The following is a 23,004-nucleotide window of genomic DNA, read 5'->3' on the forward strand; positions in this document are numbered from 1 at the left end:
CACCTTCATTTTTTGTGAAAAGGCGAACTTACACTTTAAATACCTTTGTATTAATTGTTTTACATCCAAACACACACATAATAACATTCCTACTAAAAAAACAACATATGGAACATATTACGTAGCTGTATCTCTACCAAATAGATAAGTGACAGGAGAGAAGAAAGTATACAGCATAAGGGAAGGACGGATAAAACGTAAGCATTACCAATCCGATGCCATTACTATATCTTATAGAGCAGTTAGCTGTGTTTTCAGAGGGATTCCACTTCAAAAGAAGACAAAACATTCCATCCATTCCAAAAGTGATGTTGGTTGGTGGGGGGAGGTAATCTGTATGGAAATAGAAGAAATTTGTATATCACGGCCACATGTTTCTTGATGTAATAAGTTATAAATAATAGTTTTTATATCAATAAACCCATTTACGCTTCATATGAACTTCTCATATGGTTAAAGCTGCAGTGTACTTACTTTACTACACTAGGGACATGATGTCCTACATACTGCTGGCTACTTTCGTAGAAATCCTCCCTTCACTGATGTGGGATCATCCTCACAACTGGGAACTTCCAGCACTGTATGAGTTAAGAGCAGCGACTGTGACATGGAAGGGCTCCCTCTCCTTCTTGCCCCCTACTTTATTAAAATAGAACTTTTATTTTTTAATTTTGGATAGATTAAGAGAGGGTTCTAGCCCCTGTTAGGTTTTTTTTTCTCTGTGACAGGTATTCTAATCCCTCTACAGTGTATCCAAATCTACAAAAAAATTTTGCCTTTACTTATATTTTAACAAAATGTTCTATGAACGGAGGAGGGGATTCTGTCACTCATCCACCCCTCCCATATTCACAGGATATGTTGTACATTACAAGGAGATTTCTTAATGGAGGACGGAGGAGGAATGTGGCATGGTGAGCATCAGGAGACTTTCACAGCCATGGTCACTGATCTTAACCCATGCAGCTAGGAGGAGGATCTGACATCAGTGAGGATGTTATTAGAGGTATGTCCCTGGTGCAGTGGAGCAAAAAAATAAATAAACAAAATAAAAATGTATTTGCCTAATGAAGTGTAACTGACTGTAGCAAAACCATGTAAGGCAAGCACTCTTTCCACCGTCGCTGCAGCCTTCATAACAATTCTAAGCAAGCATCCACTATACTCTTATTACTCTCCTCCCTTAACTCCATAAGTCAGTACACAAGAAGCCACATACACACTGACATATTCCCAGATCGCAGATAGTGTGAGTTCAGAGCATACAATAAAATACACAAGAACATACACAGAGAAAAAAAATTAATAGTGTAACATACACTTTAAGCAGGGGTGGGGTGCAGATTTTATGCAAAGGTGTACCAGGAGGAGGTAGATAAAGTTGCAAAGATTAGCAGAGAGTCTGGGGAAATGGGGGGGGGGGGTAGGGGGTCACAGCAAATATCCGTTACATTGCTGGTAAGTGTAAATATATCAAATACATTTGTGGTCTGTGTTATTATTATTATACAGGATTTATATAGCGCCCACAGTTTGCTCAGCGCTTTACAATATAATGGGAGACAATACAGCAACAATACAGTTTAATACAAGAGGGATAGGAGGGCCTGATCCTTGGAGCTTACAATCTAGGTGAGTTAATCTCATTACATTGGGGCTCAGTGTAGAATTCCTTTATTACACCTGTGGTCAGTGTGAATGCCTCCCTTGCATTAGTGGTAAGTGTAAATCCTCCCTTACATGTTTGGTGTGAAAGCTCCTACTATATTAGTGCTCAGTATAAATCCCCTCTTACATTGGTGGTCCGTGTGAATGCTCCTATCAGTGCTCCTATCAGTGTAAATCCCCCTTACCTTGGTGGCCAGTGTAGAAATCCCCCTTTATTTTGGTTGTCGGTATAAAATCCCCCGTTACATTGGTGGTCAGTATAAATTCTCCATTACATTGATGGTCAGTGTAAATGTTTCTATTACATTAGTGGTCAGTGCAGGGGCGGACTGACAACTCATGGGGCCCCCGGGCAATAGGGGATCATGGGGCCCCTGTGTCCTTGCCCAAACTCAAAAAAGCCTATGAAAAAGGTACCAGGGGCATCTCATGGGGCCCCCTACTGACCCCGGGCCCTCGGGCAGTGCCCGAGTTTTCAAATGGTCAGTCCGCCCCTGGGTCAGTGTAAATCCCCCATTTCATTGGTGGCCAGTGTGGAAATCCCCCTTGTATTGGTGGTTGGTGTCAAATTTCCTGTTACATACTGGTATAAATTCCCTATCACACTGGTGGTCAATATAAAATTTCCCCTTGCAAAATTTTCAGTGCAAATTCCCCCTTACATAGTAGTCATACATTGGTAGATAAATGTTGATATTACATAACTGGTCAGTGTAAATGCTTCTATTATATTGTTGGTTGGTGTAAAAGCTTTTTTATTACATTGGTGGGCAGTGTAGAAATCCCCCTTTATATTGGTGGTTGGTTAAAATCCCCCATTACATGGTGGTTGGTGTAAATCCCCCCTTATATTCGTGTTCAGTGTAAATTCCCCACTACATACAAGTAAACAATTTCCAGCTTTGATCTACATGATTCAGAAAATGCCACATGTAATGCTTCCTTAAATAATTTGGAACATTGTAAGATGTGAAACAAGCATAAAATAGCTGCCTCACTGACACACATGGCTTCAAATAATAGCAACAGTCCAAATTTTATGTAATTCACAAAATTAATCAAAAACAAAAAAAAAGAAAGACAACGTTGTCTCACAAAATACCTTAAATGACATCACTGTGCCCAAAAAGAGGTTTGCAGGACTCACATGAGGGTTAAACGCGGTCACAATGGACTCTAAAGTCAAGACTCCCTAGAAAAATTGTAAAGCTGTTTCCCCATGAACGTTGGTGTGTTCAACAAGTGGCATTTTTCAGAGGCATGGATTGCTTGCCAAGGATAAGCTCAGGATAACCTCAGGCGGCAGTGCAAGTCTAATCAGAAAGAATCAGTGAGCTGGTTTATGGGAACAAGTGGGCGACATTGATGAGACATGCTGATTTAACAAACCCGTTTGCCTGTTGCTTTGATCTTAGTTTCCTGCTCTTTTTGATCTTGCTTGAGCCGGCCTCTTTCCATACCATGGTCTTCTACCTGCTTGCTTGCTTTACTCACTGTGCAGCCACGCTACACCCTAATTGACTGTTGAACTGTCATCCTATGCACCTGCCATTCCTTCAAGTTTGCATAGAAGCAGATATTATTTAATGCCTAAGCTGTGCCGAGCCATGACTTCCTTTTTGAGCCGCACATTATGATCATGGAGATCTGTTCACGAACTGCCTATGTTATATACTGCTGTCTGCATTTGAATACATAAAAGTCTGTGTATTTGTATCCTTGGAAATCCACATACAGTCAATTTAATGGCTAGACAACTAACCTATATGGAACACAGCTTTTGATATGATGATATAATCTCTCTGCAACTTCATATTGGTTATATGAACTGTGGTGCATCCACTGGTAGTCACGACTTAGCATGGCATACCTTTGTCTCGTAGTGCAAGATCATCTGCAGGTTCTTGCTTGATTATATGGACATTGATATGCAAATAGTTATGCTATTATGCTAGTTTTAAATACTGCCTTTGCTATGAATCAAATCCATTTACCATGTTGCCAGTTCATAGGGTAACAGCTTTGCAATTTCTCTAGGGGGTCTTGACCTTAGAGTTCATTGTTACCACATTTAACACCCATGTGAGTCCTGCAAACCAATTTTTGGGCACAGTGATGTCACTTTTTGGTATTTTGTGAGAAAACGTCCTATTTTAATTGGAAGGGTGAAGAGGTATTGTCTTTCTCTTTCTCTGTTTTTGATTAGTTTTATGAATCTGCAACATTTTCAAAATTCTCCCCTTTCTGACCAATGACACCACAAAAAAACGTATCCACGTCTTGGTTATATCCCGCCTTGATAACTGAAACTCCCTCCTCACTGGTCTACCATTGCACAGGTTATCCCCCCTTCAGTCTATTATGTATACTGCCGTTAGACTCATACACCTTACCAACCGATCAGCGACTGCTGCCCCTCTCTGCCAATCCCTTCACTGGCTTCTACTAACCCAACGTATAAAATTCAAAAAATAGTAACCACAACATACAAAGCCATCCACAACACTACCCCTAGCTACGTCACTAACCTCATCCATATGTATGTCATAGATGGATCAAAATTCAGACAGTTCTTGCTGAACTGGTTGAACTTCCATCTATGGCCAACTTACTGCATATGTAAACCCTCACTTTGTAAAACAACCCATACAGTTTAAAATATAAATGAAAGGCAAAACATTTGTTTATACTGCACATATTAAAAAAACCAATATTAATACCTTTTCCCCCCCTTGGTTATAAATGATCACATACCCTCTGTTCTCAGCTGCATAAGGAGCTCAGGGAGGAGAAACAGCAGCATGCTGGTCTTCCCAGTGAATGGCTGAGTGAGGGTGGGGGGTATATCAGCACAAGCCTGATCATTGGAGGAGAGCAATCTGAGTTCTCAGCTGTGCTTTCCTGCCTAGTGTGGTCAGTTTTTAAAAGGGACTGGCAGGAAAACCAGGGATTTCACACAAAGGAAACAATACAAAGAGAACAGGATACTTTTTCATACAAATACATGGTACAGCAGGCACATATTGGGCATATGAAACGCTGGGTTTACACATTCTTTAAAAGTGGAACTTTGCTGGGCTTGCCCCTTATTAAAAACATTTGGCATATGACTGCAGAAATATGTCAGAGCTAGTATTGTGTGCGTGCTATATAATGTATCCCTCACAAAAGGAGTTTACACCAACTGGAATGCCAGCAGGACGTGTTTTCATTGTAAATGGTGATAAATAGGAAATGTCATAGTTTACTCATAGCAACCTCAGCAGAAAAAAAACACAACACTTCAACTGAATAAAGCCCCCAATGCTTTCTGTATGTGTTTTCATACATGTAACATCTCCTCAATACTATGTACAAGCTCATTTCTAATGTATAATACATGGGAGACAAACTATCATATAAGATAAATATATACAAAACAGGACACAGATAGACAATATTCTCTGATGAGGTGTAAATCTCAATGTCACCACTCCATTTCTCCATCTCATCCAGAGAACTCTGTGGGGTTGATGGACTAAAACTGGAGAGTGCAGCTGTGCATGGTAACCAATCAGCTTGTTCAATAAAGCTTTGACAATAAAACTTGGAAGTTGATTCATTTCTATGCAAAGCTGCACCGACTGTGCACTCTCTAGTTTTTGTAAATCAACCTCTATGTATTCATTAAAAAATACAAGGTGCTCTGTGAGTGATGGCGGTGGCAAGTGAGTGACCCCCTGTGTTGACTTTGTAGAAGTGAAGCTGCTTGGCACAGAACCCGGAAGACTGTGATCACTGTAGTAGCATCTCCTTCTACAGTTATTTGCAGTTTCTAGAAGGATTGGCCAGGTTTGAGAACTGCATACTTACAATGGGCCAAGCTGGACCAATGTAATTATGCAATACAATTCATACCTAGAAGTCAGCTTTAAACTTGCTTTTGAGATCAGTATGAGATGCTTCGGAATTTCATCTGAGTTCCATTACATGTTCATTTGACCTGCAGTTGACCCCCATTTAAGCTGCACCAAGCTGTTTTTTGCATTCCCATTGATTTATATGTAGGGGGAAGCATGATGCGAGTAAATGGACCAGAGTAATTTCCACGTTAGCTATTGGCATCCTGCTTCAGCAACAACTTTGTTTTTACATTAGATCCCAAACAGCATTTTGATATGACAAGCAATGGGGAGAATTTACTAAAGGCGAATAGACTGAGCACTCTTCAAAAATCCTTTTCTTTTTTTTCTTTTCCTTGCATGTGATTGGGTATTCTTTGCAAACTGAATATTCCTCTCATTTACTAAGCTTTGGAACAACTGCACTCGCAGAGTGCACAGTCTTTTTTCCTTTAGTAAATCCACTACAATACTTCCTTTTAGCAGTATTGTCGGGATTCCATAAAGCTGCTGTACCACTTTTCTGGTGTTATTCCCTCTTGTTCCTTCAAATTCATAAAGCACCTGCAAAACCTTTGGTTCTGACAATGACTCATGCACTAAATTCAGGTAGCCCTACAATGCACCGTTTTTACACTGTGGCGTAATGGATGCGCCAAATTAAAAATAAAGTACCAACGTTATGCATCTAGAAAAAAGTGGAGATAATTAAGATCAACTCTCTTTTGGCTTACAGAGAGAGACCCTGGCTGGAAACATTTTACGAAAGCATCTTGTGTGCATTGCAAAAGTGTCGCAGCTTGCGTCAAATTCAAATACAAGTTTTAGACAGGTACATGACTGCACCACTTGACAAACACTTTCGGAAACTATCTGCACCAGCCTTTATTAATTCTTCCCAATACATATTTAATTTTCTAAAGACAAAATTAAGTAATTTTTTTTTCGGTTATATTTTGGCCAGTTGATGTTTTTAAAAAATGAAAGTGCAGATCAAAATCACAATTTGTTATAACACCACTAAAATATGTTTTTACCATGTACCAAGAATTGCAAAGTTGTCTACAAATATAATAATGTTGATATAAAAAGTATTAATGATGTGCTACAAAAAAGAAAGAATAATAGAAAGAAATGAGTATATACGAACAGTAACAAAAAAAAACTAAAAACAATAAAAACAAAAAATGGCAAAGAGCAACACTAGGTACACCCAGGGGCGGACTGACAACTCATGGGGCCCCCAGGCAATAGGGGATCATGGGGCCCCTGTGTCCTTGCCCACACTCAAAAAAGCCTATGAAAAAGGTACCAGGGGCATCTCATGGGGCCCCCTACTGACCCTGGGCCCTCGGGCAGTGCCCGAGTTTCCAAATGGTCAGTCCGCCCCTGGGTACACCCATAGTATTTTTTTATCATTTTATTTTGGTAGGCATACCCTGTACAACTTTCATTTGCTGCATTGCCTGTTAACCTAACCCTAGGGTAAATTGTATGGGTTTATGTTGGTACTAAACTATTTAATAGAAGTGTCAATCAAAAAAGGTCTGGAAACTACGTCAACTACATTGTACTACAGGTAATGAATTGAGAGTTTGGCCTGGTTCTGTTTTAGCCATTAATAGAAGTTTAGATTAAATTGCAAGCTGGACCAAAACTGGATACAGGTAAGAAATCTACATTCATTCTATCTATCTATCTATCTATCTATCTATCTATCTATCTATCTATCTATCTACGGTATCTATCTATTTCTTTTTTTATTGAAACCTCTTCTACCAATGCTGACTCTCCCTTTGAAAATGCTAGTTGTCTAATCCAACCTCATAAGTATTTTCTTATTTAACCAATAATTTGTACAAGCATGCAGATCAGGAGTCCTGACTTCACTTGCTGCATGCTTATTTTGGTAATTGGTATGAAAAGTACTGCATCCAGGCAACTGGCATTTTTAGGAAGATATCGGCATTAGTGGCCTACATATTACTCTTATTTAATAAAATAAGCTGTTGGTCTGTGTCATTAAAGGCATCTGATTTATTTTTTTCTGGTTAGCCTGGATTTACACCAGAAATGCATTATTTAGAAATTAGAAAATGTGCTGCAACAAACTGCAAATCAGTTGAATGGTCCTAGATTATCAGTCACTATAACTCGGGCAACTGCAGAGAGAGTCCCAAACAAACAGTAATTTCCAGTGGTTTATTTACATCCCCCTTACCCCATGATTATTTGGCAAAAAATAGTATCAGCTGTGTCTGAATTGTCATGTTTCTAAAGAAAAAAATATGAGTACCTCTATAGCCTCGTTCACACAGGCTTACAAAGTCACACTAAGCTAAAAATGTTTTTTAATTTATTTGTTCCTTGCAATAAGGTAAAAACACTTTCTATTTCTCCATTTTCCTCCTTCCCTGTGTAAAGGAGAGAAGAGGGGAGATTAGATCCAGTGCTGTTCATGGCTGCATCTCTTCTTTTTTTTTTTTTAATTATTATTATACAGGTTTTATATAGCACTAACAGTTTGTACAGCGCTTTACAAAATGGCAGCACTGTGGCTAAATGGGTAGCACTTCCGCCTGGCAGCACTAGGGTCATTGGTTCAATTCCCAACCACGGCACCACCTGCCTGGAGTTTGCATGTTCTCCCTGTGCCTGGGTGGGTTTCCTCCGGGTACTCCAGTTTCCTCCCACACTCCAAAGACATGCTGGTAGGTTAATTGACTCCTGTCTAAATTGGCCCTAGTATGTGTATGTATGAATGTGAGTTAGGGACCTTAGATTGTACACCTCTTGAGGGTTAAGGACTGATGTGAATGTACAATATATACATGTAAAGTGCTGCGTAAATTGATGGACCTATATAAGTACCTGACATAAATAAAATGAAGGTAGACATAACAGTTACAATACAATTGGTACAAGAGGAAACAGAGGGCCCTGCTCATTAGAGCTTACAATCTAGGAGGAAGGGTTGATAGCTGTGGGGGGATGAGCTGATGGAGATAAAACTCCCCTCTATTCCTCTTCACACAAGGACTCGAACAGATTGACTCCTGCTGCTGTCAATGAAATGTATTGAGGAGGAAGTGCGGGGCGAGGCTAAGTCCCGCTGTGTGTGGCTATGGAGAACAGCTTTATATACACACAGCTCTATATACACACAGCTCAGGAGCGAACAGACAATGCCTCTATAGCAAATGGCTTGCTATGGGGACCCACAAAGAAGAGGAGAAGGCAAATCTCCGGTGGGGGACCCGAGAAGAGGAGGACTGGGGCTGCTCTGTGCAATACCATTGCACAGAGCAGGTGAGTATAACATGTTTGTTATAATAATTAAAAAAAGAAATGAGACTTTAATAACAGTTTAAGCATACACCTGTGCGTGGGCCATGGTTGTCTGCATGGGGATGCATAGTTTTTCTATGTATTTGTTCATTCTTGTCAATTGGGAAACAGCGGCTGCATGGACACAGCTGTTACTCACAGATTGACATCTGTGCACCCAAATGCACACTGTCTGCAATCGGGGACATGCACCTACACCCACACAGATGTTAAATTGCTGTGCAGCCACTTTGTCCCAATTGACATGAATGGGACTGGCTGCACAGGCACTCAAGGAACAGCTGTGTGTCCCTGTGCAGGGAAACATGGCCCTTACACAGGTGTATGCAGAAGTACACCCATGTGAACGAGGCCTAAGAGTATCAGCAGATGGACAAGTACAGTGATACCTCGGTTCACGAACAACTTGGTTCGCAAGCAGAAGAGTTCGTAAAAATTTGCTTCGAGTTGCAAACTCCGCTTCGGTTGACGAACACAAGCTGTGGCCGTCTTCCCTGCTCTAACACGTGGTCGTGACTCTCTGTAGGCTAGATTGCAGTCACAAACAGACACTGAAAGTGTACTGTGAAGACACTTACAGTACTGAAAAGCTTTTTGATGTGCTTTTTAGCACATACTGTACAGTACTGTACATCCATTGCTGTACACTTGCTTTTTTGTGTGATTTTTAGCACATACTGTACTGGACATCCAGTGTGGCTCCAAAGAAATTTCAGAGCAAGCATGGTGGTAAGAAAAAAGTGTGGAACGGTAATGAAGGTGACAAGAATGTGCAGAGCAAGCATGTTGTTGAAAAGAAAGTGCAGAGTTGTAATGAAGGTGACCAGACCGTGCAGAGCGGTAATGAAGGTCACCAGAACGTGCAGAGCAGTAATGAAGGTGACCAGAACGTGCAGAGCGGTAATGAAGGTGACCAGAACGTGCAGAGCGGTAATGAAGGTGACCAGAACGTGCAGAGCGGTAATGAAGGTGACCAGAACGTGCAGAGTGGTAATGAAGGTGACCAGAACATACAGAGCAGTAATGAAGATGACCAGAACGTGCAGAGCGGTAATGAAGGTAAGCAGAACGTGCAGAGCGGTAATGAAGGTGACCAGAACATGCAGAGCGGTAATGAAGGTGACCAGAACATGCAGAGCGGTAATGAAGGTGACCAGAACGTGCAGAAGAGTAATGAAGGTGACCAGACTGTGCAGAGCGGTAATGCAGGTGACAAGAATGACAGGGTCCCCAGCGTTTAGTGCAGCGGTTCTCAACCTGGGGGTCGCGACCCCTTTGGGGGTCGAACGACGCTTTCACAGGGGTCGCCTAAGACCATCGGAAAACACATATTTCCGATGGTGTTAGGAACCGAGACACCGCTGCTCTATCCGTCTCCAGGTGTGGGCGGGATGACATGCCGCCCCTGTCATCTGGACACACCCTCGGGATCAATCCTCGCCGGTGATTGGCCGTCGGAACTGTAGCTCAGGTGAGGCACACAGGCGGCCAATCACCGGCGAGGAGGTGGAGCTTGGAGAGGAGGAGCCGAGCGGCACCGCGAAGATCGAGCGGGTGAAGAGGAGGAGAGCGGCTGGAGAAGGAAGACAGCTGACAGGTAAGTGTCTGTACCATGGGAGAGGGAGGGAGGGAGCGAGCGAGCCCAGGCTGGAGCAGGGGTCAGCAAGGTAAGTATCATTGGTGTCAGTGGGAGGAATAGTGCCCCATCATTGGATTCACTAATACCAATGATGGGGCACTATTCCTCCCACTGACACCAACGATGAGGCACGATTCCTCCCCCCACTGACACCAACGATGAGGCACGATTCCTCCCCCCACTGACACCAACGATGAGGCACGATTCCTCCCCCCACTGACACCAACGATGAGACACGATTCCTCCCCCCACTGACACCAACGATGAGGCACGATTCCTCCCCCCACTGACACCAACGATGGGGCACTATTCCTTCCCCCACTGACACCAACGATGGGGCACTATTCCTCCCCCCACTGACACCAACGATGGGGCACTATTCCTCCCCCCACTGACACCAACGATGGGGCACTATTCCTCCCCCCACTGACACCAACGATGGGGCACTATTCCTCCCCCCACTGACACCAACGATGGGGCACTATTCCTCCCCCCACTGACACCAACGATGGGGCACTATTCCTCCCCCCACTGACACCAACGATGGGGCACTATTCCTCCCCCCACTGACACCAACGATGGGGCACTATTCCTCCCCCACTGACACCAACGATGGGGCACTATTCCTCCCACTGACACCAACGTTGGGGCGCTATTCCTCCCCCTGATACCAACGATGGGGCGCTATTCCTCCCACTGACACCAACGATGGGGCACTATTCCTCCTACTGACACCAACGATGGGGCACTATTCCTCCCACTGACACCAATGATGGGGCGCTATTTCTCCCACTGATACCAATGATGGGGCGCTATTCCTCCCACTGATACCAATGATGGGGCGCTATTCCTCCCACTGATACCAATGTTGGGGCACTTTTCCTCCCACTGACACCAGTGATGGGACACTTTTCCTCCCACTGACACCAGTGATGGGACACTTTTCCTCCCACTGACACCAGTGATGGGACACTTTTCCTCCCACTGACACCAGTGATGGGGCACTATTCCCCCCACTGACACCAATGATGGGGCACTATTCCCCCCACTGACACCAATGATGGGGCACTATTCCTCCCACTGACACCAATGATGGGGCACTATTCCTCCCACTGACACCAATGATGGGGCACTATTCCTTCCACTGACACCTATGATGGGGCACTATTCCCCCCACTTACACCTATGATGGGGCACTATTCCCCCCACTGACACCAATGATGGGGCACTATTCCCCCCACTGACATCTATGATGGGCACTATTCCCCCCACTGACATCTATGATGGGCACTATTCCTCCCACGGACACCAATGACGGGGCACTATTCCTCCCACTGACACCAATGACGGGGCACTATTCCTCCCACTGACACCAATGACGGGGCACTATTCCTCCCACTGACACCAATGACGGGGCACTATTCCTCCCACTGACACCAATGATGGGCACTATTCCCCTCACTGACACCTATGATGGGGCACTATTCCCCCCACTGACACCTATGATGGGGCACTATTCCTCCCACTGACACCAATGATGGGGCACTATTCCTACCACTGACACCAATGATGGGGCACTATTCCCACTGACACCAATGATGGGGCACTATTCCTCCCACTGACACCAATGATGGGACACTATTCGTCCCACTGACACCAATGATGGGGCACTATTCCTCCCACTGACACCAATGATGGGGCACTATTCCTTCCACTGACACCTATGATGGGGCAGTATTCCCCCCACTTACACCTATGATGGGGCACTATTCCCCCCACTGACACCAATGATGGGGCACTATTCCCCCCACTGACACCAATGACGTGGCACTATTCCTCCCACTGACACCAATGACGGGGCACTATTCCTCCCACTGACACCAATGACGGGGCACTATTCCTCCCACTGACACCAATGACGGGGCACTATTCCTCCCACTGACACCAATGATGGGCACTATTCCCCCCACTGACACCTATGATGGGCACTATTCCCCCCACTGACACCTATGATGGGGCACTATTCCTCCCACTGACACCAATGATGGGGCACTATTCCTACCACTGACACCAATGATGGGGCACTATTCCTACCACTGATACCAATGATGGGGCACTATTCCTCCCATTGACATCAGTGATGGGACACTATTCCTCCCACTGACACCAATGACGTGGCACTACTCTTCCCACTGCAAAATTACAGTTATGAAGTAGCAACGAAAATAATTTTATGGTTGGGGGTCACCACAACATGAGGAACTGTATTAAGGGGTCACGGCATTAGAAAGGTTGAGAACCACTGGTTTAGTGGGACCCACATGGGATTGAACAAAGGGACATGGTCTCTCTCTCCCTCCTTCTCGCTCTTTTTCATGTTGCCAGAGGAATCTGCATGGCAACAGATACTGATTGGCCCATTTGGGTGGGCATCCGCAGCCCTCGCTTTCCCCCATAAAAGCTGCTACCTACAAGCTGCAGCAGCTGCTGAGGCACCGGACCGCGGTTCCCCCTCCTTTGGGCTATCCCATGTGCAGAGCAAGCACTTTGTTGAAAAGAAAGTGCAGAGTAGTAATGAAGGTGGTCAGAAGCACCACCCCAACATAACTGTAACAAATAGAGTGTTGAATCTGATGAATGATAAGAAGAGAGGAAAGCCCTGAAGGAGATCTCCCCAATGTACTTATGGAGGGGGACTTTCCCTCCGAACAATAACCACCACCCACCCGCCTTCCTGTCCTCCACGCCAGAAGTCGTCTCAAGCAAGGTTAGGGTTCTCTATCTTCATACTGTACTTTGTTTCATATTTTTGTCGTTCAAAGCACAAACAAACAAGTTCAGAATGGATTAACCTTATTTACATTGAACCTTATGTGAAACTTTGAGTCGGTTGGCAACCAAACTCGGTTTGTGACCACGTTTGTAGGGGTCAGAACGGATTAACCTGAATTACATTGAACCCGAAGGGAAAATTTGCCATGGTTCACAACCAATTCGCTTCGCAACCAGAGTCGTGGAACGAATTAAGTTTGCGAACCGAGGTGTTACTGTATATTGGAATCAGATTGGAATCAGTGTAAGCAGCTCACCTTGGCAAGTGGCTGAGAAGATACCATCTTTTGTCTCAGCTGACAGGCTTCCACAAAAAATTCCTGAAAGATCTTCAAAAAACACAACAATGTTGGGTGTACCATGCTTAATATCAGCACTGCTGAATATTGGAGTCCACAAGGTAAAGCATAAGGAGGTGAATCACATTAGTAATAAATAAACAAAAGCCCCAAATTTATTAAAATTTAAAGGAGTTTTGGAGCATGCATTGCTTCCTCTTTGGGAGTTCCTGAAGAGGGAGCAATGCATACTCTGAAATGTGTTGAGTTTTATTGATTTTAAAGTGGTTCTGAAGGCTGAAGATTTTTTTTACCTTAATGCAGAGAGTGCATGAAAACCATCTCTAAACAGGATTCCCCCCAGCCCCCCCTTATACACACCTGAGCCCATTCTTGATTCCATGATGTGCATGAGAGCAGAGGCTCTCTCCCTACACATTGGCTCAGACACAGCAGCGGGAGCCAATGCCAATCACATCCAGTGAGAAGGGAGTGGGGGGAGTGGCTGAGCTGTGCTCTGTGTCCCAGTGCCGGCTCAGGAGTGAATATACATGAGTGCCCCCATAGAAAGCAGCTTGCTATAGGCATTTGGTGGGGGGAAGGAGCCAGGAGCACTGGCAGGGGCAAGAAGAGGAGGATCAAGGCTGCTCTGTGTAAAACCATTGCACAGAGCAGGTAAGTATTTGGGACGTTTGCTTATCTATTGTTGGCATTTTCTTGGCCACTTGCAAGGATGAGCTGCATACATTGATTCCAATTTACCTGTCCATGTGCTGATATTCTTGGTAGATCTCTACTCTTGTTTTGTTTTCTCATATATATTACTTTGTAAGAATTTGCAGTCATATGTTCAAAGAGGAAACTACATATTTAAGATTTTTATGCTGGATTGTTAAACTCTCTCATATTATTGTTGCGTATTTAACCTTTTCTTTTTGCTTAAAACAAAAATACAAATACAGCTGAGTTCCAGGCAAGCAGATTATCCAGAGCTGAAATACATATATAGGGATTGATTGCCGGGGGACTGTGCAGCCATCTATATGACCTAGCTCTGCAAAAGAACTAGGTATTTGACTGAGGCTACAGCACAGCTTGGGCAAAGGCATGCCTCCAGGTTTCTGATTGGACAATGACGGGAAAGCAAAATCATCCCTCTGCTCACTCTGATCCAGGGGCGGACTGACAACTCAGGGGCCCCCTGGGCAATAGGGGATCATGGGGCCCCTGTGTTCTTGCCCAAACTCAAAAAAGCCTTTGAAAAAGGTACCAGGGGCATCTCATGGGGCCCCCTACTGACCCCGGGCCCTCGGGCAGTGTCTGAGTTTCCAAATGGTCAGTCCGCCCCTGCTCTGATCTCTTCTCCTATCTATATCTCCACTGCTGGTGTATAGGGGTAATAGGAGACTAATATATTATGGATAGAAATACTTTTTTTATTTTTCTTTCTTCATCTTGTTATGGCTAAGAATCTGCAGTGAAAATTTGTCATTTTGGCTGCCTTCTGTTCAAATCTTTAACTCTAGAACCAAAAACTGCATGGTGCTTGAATCTCCCAACATTATTCTACACCTGGACACAACAGACACATATTCAGGATATGTGAGCACAGGCCAGCTTTGTGTTTTCGGCCCACAAGCAATGCATTGTATGGAGGCAGCTGCTCAGCTGAAGTGTCATGTACTCCCACATACTCGGGGAATTTTACAGACCAAGGGTGGGGAGTGGTACAGTAGATGACCTTCTGCAGGTAAAGGTATGCATTGGAATGTTTGTATAAAATTACTGCATTTCTCAGTTCTCTTTTTATAGCGATACATTCCTTTTCAACAAGGTTTGCACCTACTGTATGTGCAGCTTATATTTTAAGCATGGTATGCTGTAACTGCTGATAGCTTTGCGGAAATGTTATTTTTTCAATATCTATCATCTTAATAACAAGTGACAACAGCGAAATCTGTGGGTGTGGCTGGAAAACAGCCAAAATTGCGCTATCAGCCTTCAGTGTAATAAGATTTTCTTGTCTGACAAATGACAAAAACATGCGGATAGTGTGAATAGCACAGACAGACATAGAGAACTGGTTTAAAGCTGAATTCTAGGGAACTGAAAGTGGTTCAAAGGGATTTTTTTTTTTAATTCTTTATTTCCGCAGTTCAAGAAAGGTCTTATGTACAAGTAGTTCCACTTGTAGTTGGAGTACATTCGCATAGTAAGGTTCAGTTAAACAAGTATAAAACGTGCATTAAGGTAAAAAAAAACAAAAACTTACAGTTGCTGTTCCTCCCCTACCCTCCCTAAATACATACCCGAGTCCTACATTGATCCAGTGCTGTGCCCGTCTGCAGGTCTTCTCTTCCCTTTACCTGCTTTCACAAGCTTGGCTGATAACAGCAGCAGCCATTGGCTCCTGCTCCTGTCAGGCGAAGCCTGTGAGGAGGGAGCTGGGGGTGGGACAGTGCTGAGTTGCACTATGTGTGTCTATAGATGCACACAGCCCATCTCTGAAGCAAACCCACATGTGTGCTACCATAAGAAGTGGCTACCTATGGTGGCACATGGAGAAGAGATGAAGCAGAGAGCGCCTCCTCAAAAGAGGAGGTTCAGGGCTGCTCTGTGCACTATCCTTGCAAAAATTAGACTTTACATCATCTTTAAAAGTTGCATGCCTGCAATGCAAGGGTTAACTGTTTATATCTACAGGACTTGGTCAAGCACTTTTACTTACACAAACCTCTGCTCCTGCAGGCTCCTCTGCACTGGTAGACTGGTCCCTGCAACCTCTTCTCTTGTATGCTCCAGCGGTCTAAGGTCCCCTGGTGTCATCAAGACTGATGAAGGGCCCATAGCCTTGCACTGGATGTGAGGATGTTGAGGAACAGTCCTTAGGGGAGAGCATCGTCTGCTAGAGAAGTGGAGGCTCAGGTAAGTAAAAGTGCTTTTACTGTCCCATAGACTAAATGAGCACAGCCCTACTGCAAGGGAGGATTTTTAGGTTCCCTGGAGTTGAGCTTTAATGAAACAAAGACACATACTGCTGTAAAATAAACTGTCACTGAATATAATTCATAACGCTGACTGCCAGTAGAGAAAATACTGACCTACAGTAGAGAAAAAAATTACGATGCAACTGCTAAGATATTTTTTTCCCTGAGACAGACCCCGTCAGCTCTGAAGAGAAACAGATATACACAGAACACGTGCAAATCTGTGTCTGCAAACCAAAAATATATTACAATTTTATCAGCACATACAGAAAACTGTTCATGCATTATTTTCACTACATATAAATACATGGACATAAGAAGCAGTACAGTTCTCTTTTAAAGCAGAGTTCCACCCAAACGTGGAAGCTCCACTTGTTTGCCTCCCCATATTTGGCACCTACTGGGGGGAAACAGGTACCTGATTTTGACAGGTAACTGCTCCCACTTCTGTATCAGTTCACCATGGCGAAGTGAGTCAGAAGTTTGGCCCCCTCCTTCCTCCTGCAGTCTCCTGGGAACCTTCACAGATCCCAGTAGACTGCCGGACCAATCAGGATGCGCAGCGCAACTCGCGCATGCACAGTGGGCACCCGGCTGTGAAACCGCAAGCGGTCAGAGCCTGGTGCCCACAGTTGAGATGCCGGCGCAGTGGAGAGAAGGGACGGCATGGATGAGCACATCGCCGGACCCTGGGACAGGTAAGTATGTGTTTATTAAAAGTCAGCAGTTACAGTTTTTGTAGCTGCTGACTTTTAATAAACACAAAAACGGCTGCAACTCCGCTTTAAGGCCCCATTCACACTCAAGCGTTTTCTAGCTGGAATTCAACACACTAAACATTCAAAATCCCATATAATTCAGTAGTGTATAATAATAGTAATAATAATAGCGGCTGTTCACATATGAGCACTCAGATGCCTGAAACTCAACACCTGACGCTCCAAGAGTGACAGGATCTACTTTTCAGACAGAATTGGTCCTTTTTGGCCCTGAATAGGAACTCCTTTATACACACATATTAAACATTTTCAGGGATTTTTTTTATTTTAGCCTGTAAGAACTGCTCTCCTTCTCCTACTGCTTTTCATTGGCTAAAATAAAATTGCCTGAATCTTGAATACACATGTACAATTCTTGAAATATGCTAATAAAATACTCACATAGCTGAGCAAAAATGCACAAAACCAATTCACAATAAACTGTAAAAAATCATTCTGCTTAAGTGAATGCAGCCAGGGCAAGGGAGCTCAATATACATATATAACAATAGCAGGGGGTAAATAACACAACAATTAGGAATATTTTGTGCACATCATGCAGGATCTATCCAGGTATCCAAAAATATCAGAAGTCAGAGCTCAAGCACACTTGAGCTCCGAAAATTCTGCTTTACAGGCATTTCAGGGTTTTTTTTCTGCTTCTAAATGCTCTGTCCATGCACACTATATGCGTTTACAGGAGTTTAAAGGCAGGGGTGTTTAGAAGCAGAAAATAACCCACCAAAGTCGTATTCTGGAGAGAAGCCTTTGAGCATAAAAATGCTCACAAAGACCTACACGTGCATTAAGACGCGCTTATGCATGTTCGTGCATTAATACATTCTAAATGTCAGAATAAACTAGCATTCTGGCCAATAGAATGCATTAACACCAGATACATGAACAGCCATGCAAAAGGTGCCATAGAGAATACCGTGTGCATGTGACCTAAGACCAAACGGTTGTGGTTACATTGTTACATATATAGTTACATAGTTAGTCTGAAAAAAGACAAAAGTCCATCCAGTTCAACCATAGAAAAAAAAAAAAGTTATAATCCTATACCCACAGTTGATCCATGTACGTGGTACCAACGTAGGTCTTTTTATATCAACTACATTGTATACAGTAATACCAACAGTTTTGGGCAATTGCCCTTTACAAAGCAGACTTTCATATTTGCTCCCTTTGGTCTGGTAAATATATAATTGGAAGCGTACTGCTAAATCTGTTCAATAAATGCAAGAAAAGAAAAAAATATCCTGCCAGAATTCCAATGCTCTGAAACTTCCTGTACTTGCTGCCTCTGCTGACTGTTATCACCATTTTTCCCAGTTCTCTCTGTGGACTAAAAAACCCTATGATATAGAGATGAAGAGAGAGGGAAGTGTTTTGTAGTCTTAACACACTTCCTAAGGTGACAACACTGCTCCTCAACAATGCAGTAAGTAAATGATGTCACCCTAAGAAAGGAAATGTGTTGCGGGCTGAATCACCAAACGAAAAGAAAGTTAAAAAGCCTGAAAAAAGAAAACAAATGCAGTCACCACATCTAAAAATTGGTAAGTGGCAATATTTTTTTTTCCTTGGGATTTAGATAACACTTTAAACAAACTTCCATATAAACCAGACGTGAGTTCTGTTTTTATCAAGCAGAAAGCCTGTGTACATAATATCACAACAATAACCAAGTAAATAAAGTGCAGCGCTAAAGTAGATATATTATTTAAAATATGTTCCAAAATTAATAGTTTGTAAATATAAATTATGTTGATCCACTTCTATAACAGAATTCCGGGACAGGTATTAGAGCAGGAACCAATAGTAGAATTGCGCACTCACCAGACGCGCATGGATAATGCGCATATGATCAATATCCACCAGAATCTTTATGGTAGGCGGAATGGGTGAGCTTGCATTTATAGGATCGTCCTGTCTTGGAGAGTATATGGTTAGGTCCAGAGGTCCCCTTAAGGATGGATAGGTGCTCAGCCTGGATACAGGGCTCCCTCCCTCTAGTAGTGGATCAGACTACAGGTGTCCTGCGAGTTAATTAGCTCCATACAGGAGCCAAGAAACAGGTGCCCATAGTGTGGTAGGTTTAAATATTTATTTAATATGAAAGAAGTAAAATACAGGGTAGTATACTAAAGCTCAAAATCTGTATTATTATTGCAGAGTGTGCAGCAGTAATAGTAACCCCTTAGTTAAAATGGCCGCCGGGCTACCTCGTGGCTCCAGATATGACGTCATGCTCTGTCGGTTCCTCCTAAGGCCTTTCGTGCTCAAGCACATCAGAGGGGATACCAATAGAAGCATGACTGACGTCCCTTTGATTCATAGCATAGAGTGGTGCATGAGCACTGCGGCGCCGCCATTTTGCTGAAGACCGCGGAGTGCGCATGTGCGACTCCGTGGGCGCCATTTTGCTGTGGTTGAAAAGTCATATATTTCCCATTATAGGAGGAGATAGATGTTATCGCTGTCACTGATTATTATTATCATTATTATTATACAGTATTTATAAAGCGCCAATAGTTCACTCAGCGCTGTACATTACAAAGGGGGACAGAACATGCGACAGAACAATACCAATACAATGCAAATCGATCGACGAAGTTAAAACTACATCAGTGACAGATAAAATCTAACACTAAGGTAAAGTGAGTGTGCAACTACATAGGCTGCACACTTTCCAGGCATAATATCATCTATAGTGTAGATGCCTCATAAACTATAGATGTATAAAGATAAAAGGATTTTATAAGATTTTAAAATAAATGCTTCCACGGCAAAAAGGGGAGGGTTCCCATAAATACATATTAATACAAGGGCTTCGTAACTCAAAAATAACATATAAATATAAAAATGTTACATGGTGATAAATAGGAAATCAAAAATTACTATCAATAATAAAATTGATAAATATAAAATAATTAAATACAATTTAAATCTGTTAGCACAAAGGTATAAATATACATATATATAAAATCAGGATAGAATGTAAAATGTAAATATTGCATAAAAAATCATCAAAATCATAGTGCTTAGGCACGAAAGGCCTTAGGAGGAAACGACGGAGCATGACGTCATATCCGTCCTGGAGCCACGAGGTACCCCGGCGGCCATTTTAACTAAGGGGTAAGTATTACTGCTGCACACTCTGCAATAATAATACAGATTTTGCATTTCAATATACTACCCTGTATTTTATTACTTTCATATTAAATAAATATTTAAACCTACTACACTATGGGCACCTGTTTCTTGGCTCCTGTATGGAGCTAATTAACTCGCAGGACAACTGTAGTCTTATCCACTACCACCAGAGGGAGGGAGCCCTGTATCCAGGCTGAGCACCTATCCATCCTTAAGGGGACCTCTGGACCTAACCATATACTCTCCAAGACAGGACGATCCTATAGATGGAAGCTCACCCATTCCACCTACCATAAAGATTCTGGTGGATATTGATCATATGCGCATTATCCATGCGCGTCTGGTGAGTGCGCAATTCTACTATTGGTTCCTGCTCTAATACCTGTCCCGGAATTCTGTTATAGAAGTGGATCAACATCATTTATATTTACGAACTATTCATTTTGGAACATATTTTAATTAATATATCTACTTTAGCGCTGCACTTTATTTACTTGGTTATTTTATGAGGTTTGCAGTGATTGCCTTCAGTGCTATAGCTGCTGACACATGAGCGCTCACTTTTTACTTTATTTTAATATCACAACAATGCTCACAGTGTTATGGGTTCTCTATATACATATAGATGTTCACTGAGCAAAAGGAGACCATGACATAGGGGTGTATATAAAAAACATTCACCCAGCAATTCAGCCAGTGAAAGTACATGTATATTTGTTCTGTGTGAATGGGGCAAAAAAAACAAATGTTATTCAGCTATTTCCTGGGCTGGTTGAATGTTTTTTATTGATTTAAAATGTAAAATACTGCAAAATACTGCATCTGGTCACTAGGTGGAGTTATGTATCATAGGATATTCCTATGATGCTTAGAGCCATCTAGTGGCCCATTGCTGTATTTTCCATTTTAAATTAATGAAAAACATTCAACCACCACAAGAAATAGCCGAATAACATTTGTATTTTACCCCATTCACACTGAACAAAATTGCATGCACTTTTACTTCAGTAACCTCTGCTTTAGTTTTAGTAAATCCACCATTGTGTATCTTTTTTTTTTTTTTCCAAAAAAAGTTTTTATTTTATTTTGAAATAAGAAAGGCATAATAAGTCATATACGGATACGGAACACAGTCCGCGCATAAACATCTGTCTTAATCTCCTGTAGCGCAGACGGGTCATAAGTTGTTTATTTGAAGTATAAATTACCCTGATACAAAAGATCACATTATAGTAGATGAATGAACTATACCAATTAAAGCACTGAGTATGATAGGTAGTCTGAAGAATTATAGTGGATGCTGTTCTAATGAGTAGGGATTACTCAAATAATGGGACTATGAAGCGTAGTACAATGTGTCATCTGAAGGCGTGCAGTTCTTCTGTGTCCGTAGCCGGGGAATGTAGGGTTCTTATTGTGGAAGACAATCATACCTATATGTGAAAGCACACTCTGTCCATAGAAGATGTAGTTACTTGTAGAAGAAAAAGGTGTGAAGAAAAGTAGTAAGGGAAAAGAAGGGGATAAAAAAAAAAAAAAAAAAAAAAAAAAAGGGGGGGGGGGGTGTGGGTGGAGGGGATCAAATAATAAATAGTGGTTGTCAATCCATCATATCATGGAGCATTATTTATGGTAACTTAGAATATACGTTTATGCAAGATATAGTCCGGGTAGACTCAGTCTATGGAGCAATTCTAGAGGTGAGAGCTCAAAAGGTTTTTGTGTTCTTGGATCTTGTCTCATTCATTCATAGAAAGACAATAAATACTGGTGGTTTGAAAATGTTTCCAACACGCCCAAGTCTTCCTGAATCTCTCGGGGTGTTCTTTTGCCACTGAAATCAGCTCCTCCATCTCCGCAATCCTGATGACCCTAATAAACCACTCCCGCACAGTGGGAACCTGTTTTGATCGCCAGTGAACAGGGACACATTGTTTTGCCGCGTTTATCATGTGTAAGGCAAGAGACTTATGATAAGTCCGAAAAGGAAGTGAGGAGTGGTGGAGTAAAAATTGTGCAGGGGTGAAGTCTAGATTGTACGTGGTTACTTGTGAGATTAAGTCTCGCACTTTTCTCCAAAAGGGCAGTAGTAGCGGACAGTCCCACCATATATGTAGGGTATCTTTAATTACTTAGTAACTGCGGAGAAACACTTAGCTCTCTGGATCAGACAGAGTTTTGGCTGGCGTTGTGAAGAAGTATCGATGGCCCAGCTAGAAACATAGCCTTCCAAACAGTAGAAAGGTTTGTATTATAATTAATCAACAGCATCTTTTCCCAACACTTCAAAATGATTAACCTTTTCACTACCCTGTGCCCGCTCACATGTTTTCCAATAATATTTTACATTTTGACGCCAACAAATGAAATGCAGAATAGATAGCACTTCAGGCAAAAACAAAAAAGTAAGTACACCAATCAGCTGTTATGACCACCCAACATAACACTAAATTA

General features: G+C 42.6%; 1 protein-coding gene across 1 annotated transcript in view; it reads right to left on the reverse strand.

Annotated features, from left to right (window-relative positions):
- The window catches only part of LOC149440926 (interleukin-13 receptor subunit alpha-1-like), a 148,231-nt gene that overhangs the window by 85,547 nt on the left and 39,680 nt on the right, over positions 1 to 23,004 (reverse strand). The window contains exon 2 of the mRNA XM_089657958.1: positions 209 to 333. Coding sequence (XP_089514084.1) covers positions 209 to 333 — 125 coding nt within the window. The remainder of the gene's footprint in view (positions 1 to 208; positions 334 to 23,004) is intronic.

Source organism: Staurois parvus, unplaced genomic scaffold (genome assembly GCF_062004578.1).
Source record: "Staurois parvus isolate SC_StPar_1 unplaced genomic scaffold, SC_StPar_1.0 ptg001045l, whole genome shotgun sequence".
In the NCBI taxonomy this organism is placed as follows: domain Eukaryota; kingdom Metazoa; phylum Chordata; class Amphibia; order Anura; family Ranidae; genus Staurois; species Staurois parvus.